Below are 18,093 nucleotides of genomic sequence, written 5' to 3'. Positions count from 1 at the left end.
TAGTACTTCATACACTTTTCTTACATACATTATTCCATTGAATGATCATGAAATCCCTTGAGGTAAATAATACAATATTAAGAGAACAATGCAATCTTACTAGTCAGGCAATTAAGCTGAAGACCTGTTTAAATCCTATCTAATAAAAGAGTAATATACAAATTGACCATACCTCTGCTACACCCACAAGCCATGCCCACCAGCCAATCAGGAGCAAGTATACAAATTAACCCAATCAAGATGGCTACAGCCACAGGGTTACAGCCAAGCTTCCCTCACACCCTGGCTGGCCCTGGACTCCATGCAAGGCTACAAAGTTTCAATTATAGAAGATAAATAAATCCCAACAAAAATGACTGCAGCTACAGAGTGAGCAGGAGGCTTGGGTTTTCCCAGCAATGGAGGAAGCCAAGCTTTCTGCCCACCCTAACATGCCCTGGTCTCCGCTCAAGGCTTCAAAGTTTCAAGTACAGAAGATAAATAAGTCCCAGAAACCAGGGCCTCCACTTGGGTCACTGGGGAGCATGGCCAACCTAAACACCACCACAGCCCCCTTGCCCAGGCTGCCCCATACTTTAAAGGAACCCCCACTCTGATCCAGGACATCCTTCAGTGCAAACCAGCCAGCCCCCACCCATACACCAGGCCTCTATTCTATCTAATAAAAGAGTAATATGCAAATTAGCCATCACTGCAATACACAAGATGGCTGCCCCCATGTCAACATAAGATGGCCACCACAAGATGGCCAGCAGGAAAGGGCAGTTGGGAGGGACCAGGCCTGCAAGGGAGGGCAGTTGGGGGCAATCAAACCCGCAGGGGAGGGCAGTTAGGGGTTACCAGGCTGACAGAGAAAGGAAGTTGGGGGTGAATGGGCCTGCAGGGAAGGGCAGTTGTTGGGGAGGGACCCAGGCCTGCAGGAGAGAGCAGTGGGGGGGACCAGGCCTGCAGAGGAAGGCATTTAGGGGTGATCAGGCCTGCAGGGGAGGGCAGTTGGAGGCAGTCAGGCTGGTAGAGGAGCAGTTAGGTATCAATCAGGCTGGCCGGAGAGTGGTTAGGGACTGATCAGGCTAGTAGGCAGAATGGTTAGGGGCAATCAGAAAGGCAGGCAGGCAAGCAGTTGGGAGCCAGCAGTCCTGGATTGTGAGAGGGATGTCCAACTGCCCTTTTAGGCCCAATCCTACTGGGATCAAGCCTAAAAGGACTTTCGGGCCTAAACAGGCTGTTGGGATCTCAGATACGAGAGGGTGCAGGCTGGGCTGAGGGACATCCACCCCCATGCACAAATTTCATGCACCGGGCCTCTAGTTATAAAATAATGGCAATGTGGTTTTGTTCACTTTTATTATTCAAAATATTTTATATGTAGCTGTTGAGTTGGTATTGGACGGATTGCCTATTCTGTGCCTGGAATAATGATTGGTGCTTGGATCATTTTATTGAGCAGCACCCAATTTCTGTTCCTGGCCAAGTGACAGGATCATTATGCAGAGGGGGCTTTGATAAGAAGATGAACACTCAGTCCAACCAGGAGATTCAAAAAAGACAGAACAGGGTGAGAGAAATCACAGACATAGTTAAAGTGGGCCCAGTCAGTGGTAACATGACCAAATCATGAAGGTTTAAAGCACCTGGTATGCTTTGGGTCCTGCAGGCTGAAGACAAAACTTCCCAAGGTCAGCAGTGGACAGGAAGTGAAGGAACTTGTCTATCTCAATAGGAAATGAGGAGTATATTTCATAGATGATTCATCATTAGAGTTCTTAGGGGTGGCATTTATTTTAATGAAGAGATAAAAATGATGATAATTAGCATATACCTAGATATCCATCAGTATTCCTGAAGTACTATGGAGTGCTGAATTTCTCTTAAATATTTTAGACAGTCACTGCACTCTTATTTACAAAAGCAGTTTGCACTATAAAGAGGAAGTTTCTGAACTGAGAATTCTTGTGCATAGTATTAGAAATTCAAAAATTTTGTCATCTAAACTAGTGAATTTTTGCTATATTTCTAAAATGATTCACTCTTTTGTTCTGTTACATATCCTCCATTGCACAACATAGACCAAAAGATTTTTTTTTCTTTCTTTTTTTCCCCTAAAATGAGGGGAGGAAATAATAAATTCAAAGACATAGCAATAGAAACAATTTTAAAAAATGTTTTTGTGCTTAAAAAAATAAGCATGATAAAACAAAAAAATGCCCTCTTATTATGGAGTTATATGCGAAAAGGTTTATAAAGGAAATATAAAAGTCCATTAAAAAGATAAAAGAAACTAGCTGTAATATTCATTAATTCATTCATTCATTCAACAACTGCTAGTAACCATCCCCATATTTTCAACACCCGATACAAATAGAGACATGCATAACTCTGCCTTCCCATTTAGCTGGAGAGAGCAGCAGGAAGCAAACCCTCACCAAGCTGTGGGATGTGTGCAGAGCACAGAGAAGGGAATCACAAGCCAGTCTTGGGGATTCGGGAGGGTGTTAGTGAGGCTACTGAGATGGAAAGATGAAAATTGGCTAGGGGAAGCATGGGGAAGGAATTCTTCAGGAAGAGGCAGCTGGCCAAGGATTAGGGATAAACTCTCCTAATGTGGAAGAAATCCTGATCAGACAAGAAAACAAGCAATGAGCCTGCATGGAGCTGTCCAGGCCATCAGCTGTCTTGTCTAACCTCACAGCAGAATGCCATTAGCTGTCAGCAGTGGAGGTGGCAGTGAAGTCCAAATCAAGGTCAGATGTCAAGAAAGGAAGGACCCAAAGGCAGTCTACAAAAAAAGGAGTCAGGTCTTGGCCAAGGGTAGACAACAGATTAAAACAAATAAAGTGTGTCAACTCCAAATGAGGAAGACATTTGCAATCTGGGCCAAGAGTTTGATAAGAAGATAAGGCTCAGACAGGTGGACCATGTGGAGGTCTGGTCTAAACAGAAGTGCCCCTAAATTCCCATAGGATTCCCTTCTCTGTGCTCTGCACACATCCCACAGCTTGGTGAGGGTTTGCTTCCTGCTGCTGATGGGTAAGAAACACCCATCAGCTTCTGGATTAGAGTTTAATCCTAAGTAGATGGATAATTGGCCTCTTAATCAAAGATGGTGTATGCATTTCAAATTCCAGCTTTGGGAATGACGAAGTGGAGAACTGTTTAGAGGAGGATGCTGGGACTGCTCTCAAATATAGTGGGAAAGAGTGGGTGATTATCAATGTCTTTCATGGGCATATAGGAAAGATCAGCCAGCATCCATGGCTATGTATTTGCCACGCTGGTTCTCATTATGGAATCTTTCATACAATTTCTCTATCCACAGATTCTGAGTGAGGCCACTAAAGTTTGGAGATGAGTAAAAACCTAAAAGAGGAATTATTACCATATTTAAGAATTTGCTATTTTAATTAACTAAATTGTGGGTAGATCATTTTTAACTTGGACAAACTAAAGCTTAACATTAATTTTATACCTTTTATACTATAAAACTTTGAAAACCAGAATCCTTAAAACTTCTGGGCAATATATCTTCTTCATGATGGTATCTGGAACTCATTTCCTCATCGCTCCATCAGTGATTCCCTGTCACTTGTATTTTTCTCTCTCCTTTTCTGTTAGCTCTTTTCCATTATCATTTCAGTGTTTAAAGAGTTTACAAAGTCTTTTCCAACAATATATCCCCCACCAAACATGCCCGCACTTTCTTCCTCCTCGCCTCCATGGCCAGGTGTCCTGGGAGAGCTGCCTGCACCTGGCAGCCTGCCATGTTCCTTTCCCTTATATTCCTCACCTACTATGCCCTACATTTTGCTACCAACATATCCTTGAAGATCTTCTCAGGGTCACTAAAACCCAACCTGACTGCCATGTGGAAGAAACATTTGCAGACCTCAGCTTGCCTGACCTTCCTACACCTTTTCATGCTATTACTCCCAAGTCTGAAATTTGGTTTTCTTTGTTTCTATGATGCAATGTCTCCTGGTTCCATCCCAACCTGCTTGGTTCTTTGCTCTGTCTCCTGTCCCCCCAACCCAACCTCTGCTTTCCTTACTACCTCCAAAAGTGACTTCATTCTAGGCTTACATCCTTGCTCCTGCCTGGGTTTTTGCTCGTTTCCTTGTGTTCTTTCTACAGCTGGTTTTACTTTCACATATGCACTGCTCACTCCCAAATCGCTGACCCCAATTTAGACTTCACTTTTCAGCTCCACATTTACCTAAAGTCCCACAGAAACTTGAAATGGAAGCTTCCCAAATGTCACCTCTTCCACTCCCTTCCCCTCCCTAGATCTACCCCAGTGAAGGAACCACAATCCACCAGGTGCAATAAACCTGAGTGTCCCTCTGAAACATCTTCCCTTCCCCACCCCTCCTGATCTCCATGGCCACTCTGAGAATCAGGTGGTATCATGTGTGGAGAACTCTTAGCATTGTGCCTGCTACCTAGAAAGTGTTCCATAAAAGTAAGCTTCTGCTACCACTAGTAATTGTATTATCCCTACTATACACTACTATTAGCTTGGGCTATGATGGCTTTTCTCCTGGATACCTGCTACAGCTTCCAATTCCCTTTCCTCTTATCCTCTTTCCCTCATTCTAAACCCTGCATTGCTGTCAAAGTGGCATATTTAAAATGTAAACCTGAGCCTGGTTGCCGCACTACTTAAAAGCTCTCCCTCTCTTTTGTCATCTCCAGGGTGTTTCAATCAGAGCATGGCCACATGGCATCTTCCTTTTTGTCCCCTCACTGTCCCTGCTAACCACATGGGCAGTTATCATAAGTAGCAGCCAGGTGAGCTGCACAGTTCCTCTAATAAACCAAGCTGCCATTTGCCTCCAGGCTTTTGTTCTCCCTGTGGAGGGGGAAATGCTGAGAAGCCTTCCCTGCCTCCCTGGTTGAACGGTGACCCCTCTTCACTGCCAGACTCCTACAGGAAAGGCTGTGCATCTCACCTGAGCACACCTGACATTAGAGCATATAATATCAAATGAATGGTAACTCAGGTGGCACTTTCACAGGTGAGCCTAATTGAACATCAAATGTCCTACACTGGACTGTTTGGTATCTACACTAATAAAAGAGAAAGATGCAAATTGATCATACCTTCACGACACCCACCAGCCAATCAGGAATGATTGCAAATTAACCCAACAAAGTATGCAAATTAACCCAACAAAGATGGGTTAATTTGCATATGCAGGCACTGAGTGGTTGGGGGCAGAGCAGATGCCTGAGTCATCATCATGGCAATGATGCAGGCATTCAATACCACCCCAGCCACTCTGGGCCTCTGGGCAGCATGGGAAGGTGAAAAGACTGCCCCAGGCTGGAGCAAAGATGGTGCCAGCAGCTAAGGGAAGAAAGGCCCATTCTTGCACAAATCTTCATGCATCGGGCCTCTAGTCTATATACACTGAGTGACCAGATCATTATGATCTCTGAATGCATAATTATCTGACTACTCAGTGCATATTCTATATAATAAAAGGCTAATTTGCAAATTGTCCCCTCAACCAGGAGTTCGACCAGCAGGCAGGCCGGCCAACCTCCCATGTCCCTTCCCCCTGGCCAGACTGGCCAGACCCCACCCAAGCACGAATTCACCAGGCCTCTAATAACTGGCCACTCAGTGTACATAAAAGGTTAATATGCAAAGTGTCCCCTTGGGAGTTTGATCAGAAGACCAGGAGTTCAATTGCTCACTATGATGTGTGTTGACCACCAGGAGGTGGCGAGGAATGAAGGAAGGCCCCAGCCAGCAGCCAAAAGGCCCTGATTGGCCCTGATCACTGACCTGGCCTAGGGACCCTATCCATGCACGAATTTCATGCACTGGGCCTCTAGTCCATTATAAAGATGAAATTTTGGTCTGGATGAAAGCAGAGGGCTTCTCCTCGGTCTTTTGGAGTCTCTATGCCAGGCTAGGTCCTAGGTCTGGAGGACAAGGAGCTTGTGTTGTAACAGAGGAATAACATCACATAGTGACAAGTACAGGCAAAAGGCAATAAAGCCAGGTGATATGTTAGTGAAAGTTGAGAGGACTAGGTACATTTACACAGGAGGAAGGAAGGGAGGGCACTCTGAGAAGGTGACATTTGAGCTAAGATCCAAACAAATGGGAAGAAGGCACTCTAATTGCATCCCAGTTGACAGACCTTCCTCCTAGGGTAGATGGAGGAGTCTCAGACAATGGAATCTGGCTGTAGGCCATTCTCTCACAGCACTGAGTCCGTGGCCTGAATCATATGAGACATCAGAACATTAAGCACAACTGCAGAGTGACTGGGTTCTGCCTGTGCCAGAGGCCCACAGCTCCTGCCTCCTATCAGGGCCTGTGCTTCCTGTAACAGCCCAGACTGCTCTGCCTGGCACCCCTGCTCACTGGGGCAGGCTCGTCCCTAGCAGAAGCTAGAGGTCCTTCCATCTATGACATGATACGGAATAAAGTCTCTTATTCTCACAAGCCTCCACTGCCCCCTCCCCTCATCCCAGCCAGCTCAGCTTCTCCCCTCCAAGTAGACACCTCTCTGACCATGTTCCTGCTACTGCTGCTCGCCCCCTGCATTTCACCTAAATGCATATTTGGTATCCATCCAAAGCGATAGCCATCAGTGCTCGCTTTCTCGCAGAGCTATCTGCCAGATGCATTCTGCTAAAGTATTTCACTGCACTTTTCTTGTCACAGTCCTCCTTCCCTTTATTACTATCTCCCCATATTGATCTGCAAACATGTACTCTAGCCAATGCTTGTCTTAGACAAATTGTTTCTGGCATCTCCTGGCAATCTTGACAATCAGAGCAATTGCTAATACACATGCACACACACATACGCATTTTTGATTGTTTGCAATACCTGCTGGCATTTTCTTTGTCTTTGCAAAGTACTAGCAGCTGCCAATCAATCCTTATCCATATAATACCTCTAATCCACCTAACAACCCTTTGATGTTGGCTTCCTTGTTTTACAAACCAGGAAACTGGTGGTAATAACAGTGCCCCTACCTTTTTACTTAGGATTAAATGAGATAGTGTATGGTATGTACTTACCACAACACCCATCACAAGGATAACCTTTTGACCTCTTCATCTCCATTGCTTTTTATTATAAACTAAGTAAAGTGAAAGATAATATCTTAAAATTAACATAAATAAGAGCCAGCATTTTTATTTTGAAGTTATTGTGTGTTACTGTTTTTCTTGCTGGCCAATCCCATGACTACTTTTTAGAAGCCAAAAAATATTTGCCTCTCTATTTGCCACATGCACTGAAATATATCCAAAGGAATTAGTTTGGTAAAGACAATAGCAACTATCTGTCCACACCTCCTCAATCCCTGTCACCCAAAGCCAAGAATTTGGTTCTGTACTTGGTAAGGAATGTTAGCCCAGTTTGGACTCGGGAGCAGGAGGCTCTCAGGCCTAACTTGTACCTGTACTTCTCACTTTCGCACATGTACAAAGCAAGTTTTCAGTCTCCTCCTCTCTCCTCCTCTCCATATCCCCATCACCACCACTACATAAGACATATTTCTAAAAACTGCACATGTCTCAAACAGCACCACCATCCCAATAAGCGTTCGTCAGAACAATGTGTTCCATGTCAGATGACTGGGAAATCTTGTTACACAAGTCTCCCTAGGAGGGCACAATCTCAGAACCTTCAATAGGTCATTGAACATGTGACCATCCAGGAGGCACTAGAGAACCCAGTGCTCCCCAAGGGAACTTGGCCTTCAGTCCTTCTTCAGGAAGGCTTGTTAACAGTTTGCTAGATTGGAGCGTGGGGTGCAGTGCACGGTTTGGGAAACAGGGATCTCTGATTCTGCCAAGAATAAATAGCAATGGAGGGCGGAGTGGAGGGCAGGATGAGCTGCCCAGGTCCACCTTAGCAGGAGCAGATGGAGCAGGCCCAAGTGGAAAGAGCGATGAGGAAGATGGGTCTTGTTGGGGAGAACCATGAGTAAGGGGGAAATTCAAATGCAGAAGGTGGGCTGACCAGATGTGACTATTGTCAAAATCTTTGCTTAGAGATCTTCAATTTCTAGCTACATGGCCAGGAGTTGGGGAGGGAAGCAACTGATACCACAGTTTTGCCTCTTCTACCTTCTGACCCCTGATATAGTGACCCTGCAGAAATGACCATTAGAGCAAGCCTCTTGGCGATCCCTTCTCAGACAGGCCCTGGGATGCCGCCTAACTCTGCAATCCAGGCAGGTCATGACTGGCTGGAACTTGATTTGGCAGAATTTGTAACATTGGAATGATTTGGGCACCTGCCTCAAAGGAAGCGGTGTGGCTCCCAGAGGCAATCAAGCAGGCACAGCATACGGGGCCCGCAGCTCAGGGGGTGCAGTACCGCGACCTTCTCTTTGAGGGACTACATTTCTTTTCCCATCATTCTTTTCCCATCTGCATCTTTCCTAGGTCAAAAAGAAGAGAGGCTGGCCCTGGAAACTGCCCTGATGTACGGGGTTAAAAAGGCCCTCAACACGGAAGGCATTATGAAATCGAAATCTGATGTGGACATGGACTTTGAAGTGGAAAACGCTGTGCTGGGAAAGGACTTCAAGGTCACCATCACCTTCCAGAACAACAGCCCGAAAGCTTACACCATCTCAGCCTATCTCTCAGGCAACATCACCTTCTACACTGGCGTCTCCAAGGAGGAATTCAAGAAGGAGACATTTGATGTGGCTCTGGATCCCTTGTCCTGTAAGCTAACCGGGGGGCTGTTCTCTCCGGGACCTGAGACCTGCTTCTCTGTCTGGCTCAGGCCCGACACCCCTAATAACTTTCTACTGAGTGAAGGTTCTTCCCCAGAGTTCAGGGAGACCACATGGGAGAACCAACTTCTTTTAGAGAGGCCTTGCCTTTCATCCTCATGCCTCCTGCACAGAAGCGAACACTGAAATTTTCAAAATCATGAGCCAGCCCCAGGAGTCCTGGAAAGTAAATATAGTGTAACTTCTTGCTACTCAAAGTGTGGGCTGGGGACCTGAAGCATTGGCATCCCTGGGGAGCTGGTGAGAAATGCAGATTCTCAGGCCCTCCCAGGCCTGTCAGTGAGGATCTGCATTTTAACAAGATCCCAAGGGCACTGAGTGCACAGAAAAGCTTGTGAAGGACACATCCCAACACGCAGGCCCCCTGCTGGTGTCTCCCTCCCAAAGTTAGGCTTTGGGGGCACGGGGCTGCTCCCGCAGGAATGGTGGGTGTTGCTTTACCATTTAAAAGGCAGGGAGAGCTAAGCTCTGCATAAAGACCATTTTGAAAATGGATCTGTCTGATGCACAAGGACAGGAGAGAGCCCAACCTGGGGAGAGGAGATGGGAGGCTGGGGTGTGCTGTCCAGGAGCCTCCGAGGGGGGTTGCGCTCTATACCAGCTCTCCCGGGCTTCTCATCCTTGACCCCTCCCAGCATCTCCTTCTGGAATATCTTAAGTGGTATTGGAATGGACATGCTGCACTTTGCACTGAGGGTTTCACTTTCAATCAATTTCATTTCTTGGGGTCCTAGTATTTAGTGGGCACAGCAGTTGGTCACACAATTGGCAAAATTAGTCAATCGGAAGGAACTGGTCTGCAGGCAGAGCACATGGAGTTAGATAGGACAGATCAGAAAGGACCTGAACACTTCCGGGCATCAAGCTTTTGTGGACCAGATGTGTTGACACTAAAAAAGAAAAGAAAAAAAGGGTATATGAATAATAAGTTTTACAGAGCAGAGGACCAAACCACATTTCCACAGTGTTACAAGCTTTCTGCATTTGTTGTCTGTCCCAGGTCACACTAAGTTCAGAAAGATAGTCCCAGAAAAATGGGAAGCTAGTCCCCAAAATCCCAATCCTAAGAAACCTACCCAAACTTGGGGGAGGAAGCCAAGCTCCCTCACTTCAGTAACGTGGCTTTAACAATTAGGAAACCCATCAGCATGGTGTTTTCTTTGGAAGCTGGAAGAGTAGTGCTTTTTCTATGCCTGGAGGTAGAAAGGAATCCCTGTAGAAAAGAGCATCGGGGAGGGGAGTGGTAAAGGACTCAGAGCAGAAGAGCCATCTCAGCTGTTCAGTGCAGGCAGAGGCAGTGACCTTTTGAGCCTGAGCCTTGGAGTGAGACAAATCTGGATTGAGGTGTGACTGTCGCCTATTAGCTGTGTGTCCCCAGACAAGCTACCCTAGTCATCTGAGCTCGCTCTCCCCATCTGTACATAGAAACAATACCACCCACATCACAGGGTTGGGGATTCACTACTCAAGCATTTATCTTGTGCTTACAAATCCAGGTCCTGCTTTATGCTGGATACATAGCAATGAACAAAACAGAAGTTCTCACTACCCTCATGGACTTTGTAGTCACCTGTGGTGGGGCAGGGCTCAGCAATAAACAATCAAACAAGTGAATATATAGTGTGGTTGAACCTGTAATAGGGAAATAGAAAGCAAGCTAAGCAGGAGAAGAAGTGGTGGTAGAGAAGAGGTGGTCGGGAAGAAACCATTTAAAAGAAACCTTACAGAAGGGCAAGAGTGAACTTTCTAGTCATAAGGAACCGTAAGTGCAAAGGCCCTGAGGCCAGATCATATCTGATGTGTTCAATGAACAGCAAAGAGGCCAGAGTCAGGAACAAAAATGGCAAGGTGAGAGTGGTGGGCGAAGGCCAGAAAGAGGTATAGGCCCTAGTAAGCATGTTGGCTTTGTTTCCAAGTGAGCTGAAAGAACCACTAGAGGTTTCTGAGCAGAAGTATGGCATGATCTGACTTGGGTTCTGCAAGATCACTCTGGCTGCTGTACTGAGAATAGGCTCTTGGGGGAGTAGGGCTAACACTTAGAGATGTTATTGCAATAGCTTAGTGAGAGATGGCGGGGTAACGAGGGAGGTGGTGAGAACTGGTCAGATGTTCTGAAGGTAGAGCCCACCGGATTGGCTGACAGATTGGGTGTGTGGTGTGAGAGAAGGCGAGTGAGGAGGAAACTAAATGAGATAAATATATTTGAAATGGATCACATATGGTAGGCTCTCAGTAAATGTTAACTTCCAACGTGTTTACATTTTGGGAAACTGAGACTGAAAAGATGAGTTGATGTGTTCAAGGTCATGCACAGTAATTAAAGGCAAAACAGATAACAGAAACCAACTCCAATTTAGGCAGGGACTGTGAGCTAACTTGCCATACTTTGGGCCCTAAGTGGGCCAGTTTCCTTACTTGTGCCCTTGCTACCTGGCATCCAGCTGCTCCTCACTCCTTTAAACAGGGAACTAGGAGCAATCCTTTTCTCACGTCACAAGAGCCCCATCTCTACATCCCCTTCTCCTCTCCCTAATCCAATAAATGATTGAGTTTATATGAATTAGTGAGCTAGGATGACGTACTACATTAGCCCTCCCAGGCCCAGTCACTGACCAAACCTAGGCCAGGCTTCATATTAACACAGGCCCCACCTTCTCGGCCCACCCCAAGGCTTGTCCTGTAATATTTTGAAGGGAGTTGGAGACTATTTCTTGCTTTGCCCTACAGATGGGGGACATTGACTGCATGCAATAAGCTGCATATTGCAATATAAAATAAATTGCACAATATTGCAAAATATGATTCTAGACTTTGATTTAGAAGGTCAGAGTACATTGCTAGGAGGCTGTATTGCAAAGAAAGTTTCCCAAGTAGAATGGGAGGCATACTTTCCAGATTGATGATTAAAGAAACTGTGTGGGCTAGAGTCAGCTTGGAAGACTTGAATAACTTAAACCTTCCAGTACCTTCAAAGGTGCTATCATTTCCACTTGGCTATATTTAGTTTTCTCTGCTTTTTGGAAAAGAGATGAGGCAGCTCCAGTCTGTGTCTCCCTTGGCTTTCCCCAGACACCGTAAATGATATTGGCAGGATCCCAGCTCCACCGCTCATAGAATGAAAATCTATTCTTCTTTCTCTTGCCACATTTAATAAACTTTATCTAGAACAATTTCTTGTGTGGTGGCAAAACACAGCACTTATATAACATACTATTTCAGGAGCACTGTTCTCTTGGGCTGGAAACACAGCCCAGTTTCCTCGGTGCTATGATTTAGAGAATGTTCTGCCCCCGAGATAAAGGGGTCCTAGTGCGGACATTGTAAAGATAACAAGAGCCTCTGCAAAGACTTCTGGAAAGAAGTCAGACATATCCCACCCTCCTAAAGGACCCCAGTGGCCAAACAGCCGTGTAAAAAGAGCCAAAAGACGCCCATGTTTTATTACTGGTGGTTGATTGAGGCAAAATGCCTGTTCTTCAAGGCCTGTCATTTTGCCACTCCATCTGTGCAGATCTGGGGAAGTGAAAAGCAGGCCCCATGTGCTCATCTGAGGTTGCATCTAACTGAGGGGGCAGAGTCTTATTCATCTGGACAATTAATTTCTGGGGGAGCCATGGAAAGGGGAATCTAGTCTCAGGCCCAAAGAAGACAGCATGATTGGTCATTAAAAAATACAGAATTCAAGGGCCAACATCAAGGCCAGCTCATAAATTCAAAAGGCTGGCTCTGAATGGAACAGGACTGCCCAGGAATCAATCCTAGTCCGTTAACACTTTATAAGACAGACCAATGCCTTCTAACAACTCTGTGTAGCCCAGGGCAGTTTCTCAGCAGAGGCGCCATGCACATTCCTGACTGTGGATAATGGCCACAGGCGTCCAGTGCATGGCACAATGTTTAGCAGCATCCTGTCCTCTAGCCACTGGATACCTGCCAGTAGCAGCCAGTTTTGACAACCAAAAATGTCCCAGCCGTTGCCAAATATGGCGAAAGGTGGGGGGAACAAAATCGCCCTCAGTTGACAGCCACTGGTCTGGACTCACCAGCCTTTCCAGTTTGCCAGGAATTGATTAAGTTCCAGGGTACAGAACTTTCTATTTTAAAACTGAGACTGTCCTAATTCCACCTTAGCTCTGCCACTTCCGTTGTAAACCCCCCTGGCTCTGGGAGCTTTGCAAACCTGCAAAGCCATCATCTGGGCAGCTTCATCAAGGGCAGACCCTGGCAGCTGGTAGGGTGGGTTGGAGAACCTGCGTCTATATCAAGCTCCTGGTGGTGGTGTCTGCTGGCCCACAGACCACACTGGGAGCAGCAGGCCTGGGTTGGAAAAGCTATTCTTGCCCCTATGTCAGGGCTGATTCTGCGGGGAGCCCCTGAGGATTGGGGCACTTCTCAGCCCCCGGCTGCACACCAGAGTCCACCTCACTGAGCCTGGGCCCCTAAGATTCTGATTTAATCGATGTGGGGTGGGACCCACCAGGGAAGGTTCTTAAATAGCCCCAGGCGACGGTGATGTGGAGCCAAGACTGGGAACTCTTTGGCCAGAGGGCTGGAGGCGGCCACAGCACCTGCTCCTCTGTGCGGAGCTTCCAAGTGGGTGCTGATGCCTCTCACTGTGAGCCAGCCGCCAGGAGGTCTCCCTGTGCTCCAGTGCGGGTCTCCACACAGCCTTCCTTCCTAGCTGCAGGGGGCACTGCTCAGTATGGAGGGCTGTCATGAACTACGCTCTGCCCCAAAAACTGCAAACCATGGCAGTTATTTCCTTTAATAACTTTTGCAAGAGAGAGGAATCTTTGGCAAAAGGCAGGCTTTGGGCGGGGAGACAGTGGTGGAGACATGCAATTCTCTGAACGCCTACAGACTCTGTGCTCTGCGCCTGGGGGTGGAGGCACGAGTCGCCGTTTTCCTGCTGGGTGGCTGGCTGATGATGCCACATCAGCACGTGGCCCTGCCCGGGCAGGTAGCAGCAGCTGTGGCCACTGGGGCCTGAGGCCGGCCTGCAGCAGAACTGCGCTTTGCTCTCTAGAATCCTGGGCTTCGGGAAAGGAGAGATAGAGAAAGTGGGTGATGCAGCCACAGAGAACCTCATTGCTGTGGCCAGAGCCACAAGGTAGAGTCCCCATCCCCAGCCTGATGATGAGCAGAGGGAGCCGGACCCCCTCCCCCTCCAGATGTCCTCTTGAAAGCTGACCTCAGTGACATGAGGAAACAAGTTTTTGGCACAGAGGCCTGCTGACAAACAGGAGAGGAGGTGGGAGGAAGCTGAATGCCTATGGTGAAAACTGGTTTCAACAGCTTCTTTCTCTTCAGTAGAAAAATTATGTCAGATGCTAGAGAAAAAGCTGGAAAGAAAATGTGGAGCTACAAGGGGAAAAGGTTTGGGTGACTGAAGGTGTTGCTCCAGCGTGGCCCATGGCCTACACGAGATGCTGCTTATTGCACAAGGGGTCGGCACGTGGAATGGTGTCCTTGAACATCACCGCTCTACTCCTGCCACCCTCAGGTTGGCCCTACCCAAACCAAACAGCTGCAGTCAAAACCCCCGGGTCCTTGGTTTCAAACATGGCATCGTATTTTACAACAGCAAAAGCACTGTTTGGAAAATCTGGCACATTTTCTCCAGTAAGACCTTACTGAATATTAGATTTCCAGCATATTTTTTCTTTACCCAGAGGCGGGAGAGCTTATCCCTGATTGACTCTGTTCCATCTGCCCCTGCCTCACCTTCACTTTGTTCGGTGGGTGCCGTGCTAATGTGGGAAAGATGGGGCACTCGGGGGAAGGAAAGCGGGTCCCATCTCAGGTCCTGACACCCAGCATGTTTGTTTCCCTCTGCCAGTCAAGAAAGAGGAGGTGCTGGTCAGAGCCGGCGAGTACATGGGCCAGCTGCTGGAGCAAGCGTCCCTGCACTTCTTTGTCACAGCTCGTGTCAATGAGACCGGGGATATTCTGGCCAAGCAGAAGTCCACTGTGCTGACCATCCCCAAGATCATCATCAAGGTCAGTGTTAGCATCTCAGACAAGGGAGAAGAGCAAGATGGTTGATTATTTGTTCAGGCTTACTGTGTTTTACTGTGAGTGAGTGAGTGAGTGTGTGTGTGTGTGTGTGTGTGTGTGTGTGGGTGCGCGTGCTCAAAAAAAAAAAAAAAATGGAGCTAGGATCTTCCTGTTCTTTGAAAGAAGTAAACCACCCTATATATAGATATGCACATGTAACACTTTTCTCTCCTCTCCAGATCTAAATATATAGATCTGGCTGCAGATATAAATATAACCTGTAGGTATGATCACACTTGTGGAGGAAGATAAAGATGTGTAATGGATACATATACTTAGAATTCTCACTGCCTCCGGCATAAAGTGGGTCAGGCACGGCATGAGAAGGAAACCACTTGGATCATCTCCGCCTGCACTTTGGACAGCACTGCTGTTCACAGAGATGTAGCTGTAGCCAGAAAGGTCAGCGCAATGGCAATGACTTTTCATCCAGAAAATGCCCTCATGCCTTTTCCCCTAAATAACCCCTCCCCGTCGCCAGGATAACCACCTTCCTGACTTGTGTCACCACGGGGGTATTTTGTTGCCCACTTGGCTAGTAGTTTTAACATTTTCTCCCCACTGAGCACCAGAAATCCCTGCCCAGGTGGCTGAAAGGAGCTTGGTGGAGGAGGGCTGACTATGGCAGCCTGTGTGCTCCTGCAAGTCTCAGGGGCAGAGGCAGCAGCTGACACCTTCACACCCTGTGAGCAGGTACCCAGCCCACAGCAGGGTCCTGGGAGTGCCACACCTCTTGCCAGGCCTCCCCAGGCCGCTGGAGAACATTGTTCATGAAGTGACTGAATGATTAGCACAGCTCCTGAGCTGCATTCCTCAAAGTGATAGACAAATCAAAGTTAGACAAAGTTTTCACATTTTTAAATGCCCCTAGAGTTGGGAGATGGGCAATGGGCTAGGAAGGGGGAGTTAGGCCTTGTGTTTTAGAAATAACTTTCTGTGGATCATTTGTAAAATGAATCATTGTTGTGAAGCATTCAAAGTGACAGCTTTTGTTGGGTCTCAAGACTTATGGATGACACTGCTGACCACCATAGTGAGTCACCCCAGGACAAAGCTCATCCAAACACAGACATGTAGTGCCCTCTGAGGACAAGAACCCCAGACCCTGCATATCTAGAAAGGCCTCCATTGTCATCTGTGGTTATTTCACCCCAGTCACCTCCCACAGGCCTTGAGAGGCAAATTAAAATGAGGATGTTCAGGGCCTGCAGGTAGAAGATGAAGCAAAGGCAAAATCGGGAAGTGCATTGGCGACCCTCCAGAGGTGCCCTCAGTCGGTGAAAGCATGAATCCAATAGTGTGAGGCACTGGGGACCATAAGCAGGGGGCCTTCCCAGCACCCCCAATGGGCAGGCTGCCCCCATGACCTGCTGTCCCTGAGAGACATGGGGCGGTGCCTGCAGGGTCCTCCCAGCTGCACTCGGAGGCATCCCTGACTCTTTCCCATCAGAGCAAGGCCTGCCTGCTCTCCCCAGTTATGAGGCCACAGCCTGTCCCTGGGAAGGGCTGGGAGAGAGCATTCCACCCTGCACAGTGATCAAACCACAGCATGAAACAGAATTTAATGGCACCGCTGATAATGCACTGGATGTATAAAAGGAACTAATAACTTTCATAGACGTTATTTGAAGGATTATTTGTTAGTTATCTTCTGGGTTTGCTTAAAGAACAGTTTTGTTCCCCGGGGGCAGAATCAAACACTATCTCCAACAAGCCGAGTGAGCTGGGCAGGGAGGGTGCACTTTTTAAAAAGTTGTGTTTTTGTTTTATTTTTAATTTCCATTAAGGTGTCAGGGATGCTGTTTCTGGAGGAAACTTATTCAGAGGCAGAGCCGTTTGACTGGGACTCGAGCTTGAGAGAAATGGACATTGTGGCTTCTGTCAAGAGCCGAGATTGCTCAGGAGAGGAGGCAGGAGGCAGGAGGCAAGAGGCAGGAGGCAAGAGGCAGGAGGCAGGGGGCAAGAGGCAGCTTTGCGTGAGCTGCCCCTTAACCACTAACCCCATTAACCGTATTAACCTCAAAACAAACTAAGTCCCAGCAGGAGAAGGGGTGTTCCTGGGTAAAGCACCTCGCACTGTAAAAGTCACCCCAGTGTCCCTGAGCTGTGAGAAGCCTGATTCCAAAAACTAATGGCCTGGAGGCCTGGGAGGCAGCCTAACCTGCTGGACAAATGAAATACAGATGGCAGCCCTCATCCTGCAAGTGACTTAGGGAGGGAAAGACATAGAGGGAAGGCAGGAGGGTGGGGGGAGAAGGGGTGGGAAAGGAAGGGAGGAAAAGAGGAAAGGAAAGAGGAAGGAAGAGCAGAGGGGAAGGAGGGAGGAGAAAGAAAATGTTACACTGAAGTATTAGGAGACCTTAGGGAGAAAAATAAAATAAACTAAATAAAACAGGAATTGGAGAGGGAGCTAAATGCAACAAAAGAAAAGAAAAAAAAACACACACACAATGGCTCAGAGGAACAGAGTTGTCAGATTGTAGGAAAATGCTAGAACTCTTTTTTTAAATATATATTTTATTGATTTTTTTACAGAGAGGAAGAGAGAGGGATAGAGAGGTAGAAACATCGATGAGACAGAATCATCTATCAGCTACCTCCTGCAAACCCCATACTGGGGATGTGCCCACAATCAAGGTACATGCCCTTGACCGGAATCAAACCTGGGACCTTTCAGTCCGCAGGCTGATGCTCTATCCACTGAGCCAAACCGGTTTCAGCAATGCTAGAACTTTTTGTGCATCACTTTGAGTCTGACATGGGCCCCAGCTGACAGAACCTCTCAAGTTCACTGCTATGAATGTACTGGGCACGGCGAGATGACATGTGAGCCAAGGGTTAGGAGGACATGACCTTCCATTCTTAGCTCATAGGCAGCAGGAAGGAAAAGACCAGAACACCGCGATAACAATGATAGCAGCTAGAAATTACTGAGCTCTGTATTATTATACTTCTCTAGTATTATCTTATTTAATCCTCAGCACCATTTTATGAGATAGATATTATTATAATCCACACTTTACAGATGAGAAAACTAAGGAGAAGGTCAAAACATGGGCTTTGGGGCCAAACTATGTGCGTTCAAAACCTTTTTTCTCAATATAGTAAGTGTGTCACCATGGACACATCACTTCTCTTTCTTGGCATCTGTAAAAGAGAGATAATGGCAATACTTCCTTCATAGAGTTGTTGTGAGTATATAATGAGTTAATGGATACCTAAGTCCACATCAAAGTCAGTGCCAAGTATGTTGGTTGTT

At 47.0% G+C, this 18,093-nt stretch overlaps 1 protein-coding gene across 3 annotated transcripts in view; it reads left to right on the top strand.

The window, feature by feature from the left end:
* Nucleotides 1–18,093, top strand: part of F13A1 (coagulation factor XIII A chain) — a 167,393-nt gene that overhangs the window by 132,159 nt on the left and 17,141 nt on the right. For all 3 annotated transcript variants that reach the window (XM_084873186.1, XM_084873185.1, XM_084873187.1), the window contains 2 exons: nt 8,419–8,706; nt 14,617–14,777. In XM_084873186.1, the coding sequence (XP_084729312.1) occupies nt 8,419–8,706; nt 14,617–14,777 (449 nt within the window). The remainder of the gene's footprint in view (nt 1–8,418; nt 8,707–14,616; nt 14,778–18,093) is intronic.

Source organism: Pipistrellus hanaki (genome assembly GCF_964339955.1).
Source record: "Pipistrellus hanaki genome assembly, chromosome: 2".
Taxonomy (NCBI): Eukaryota; Metazoa; Chordata; class Mammalia; order Chiroptera; family Vespertilionidae; genus Pipistrellus; species Pipistrellus hanaki.
Note: the sequence above shows the minus strand (reverse complement) of the source record. Positions and strands in the feature narration are given on the sequence as shown.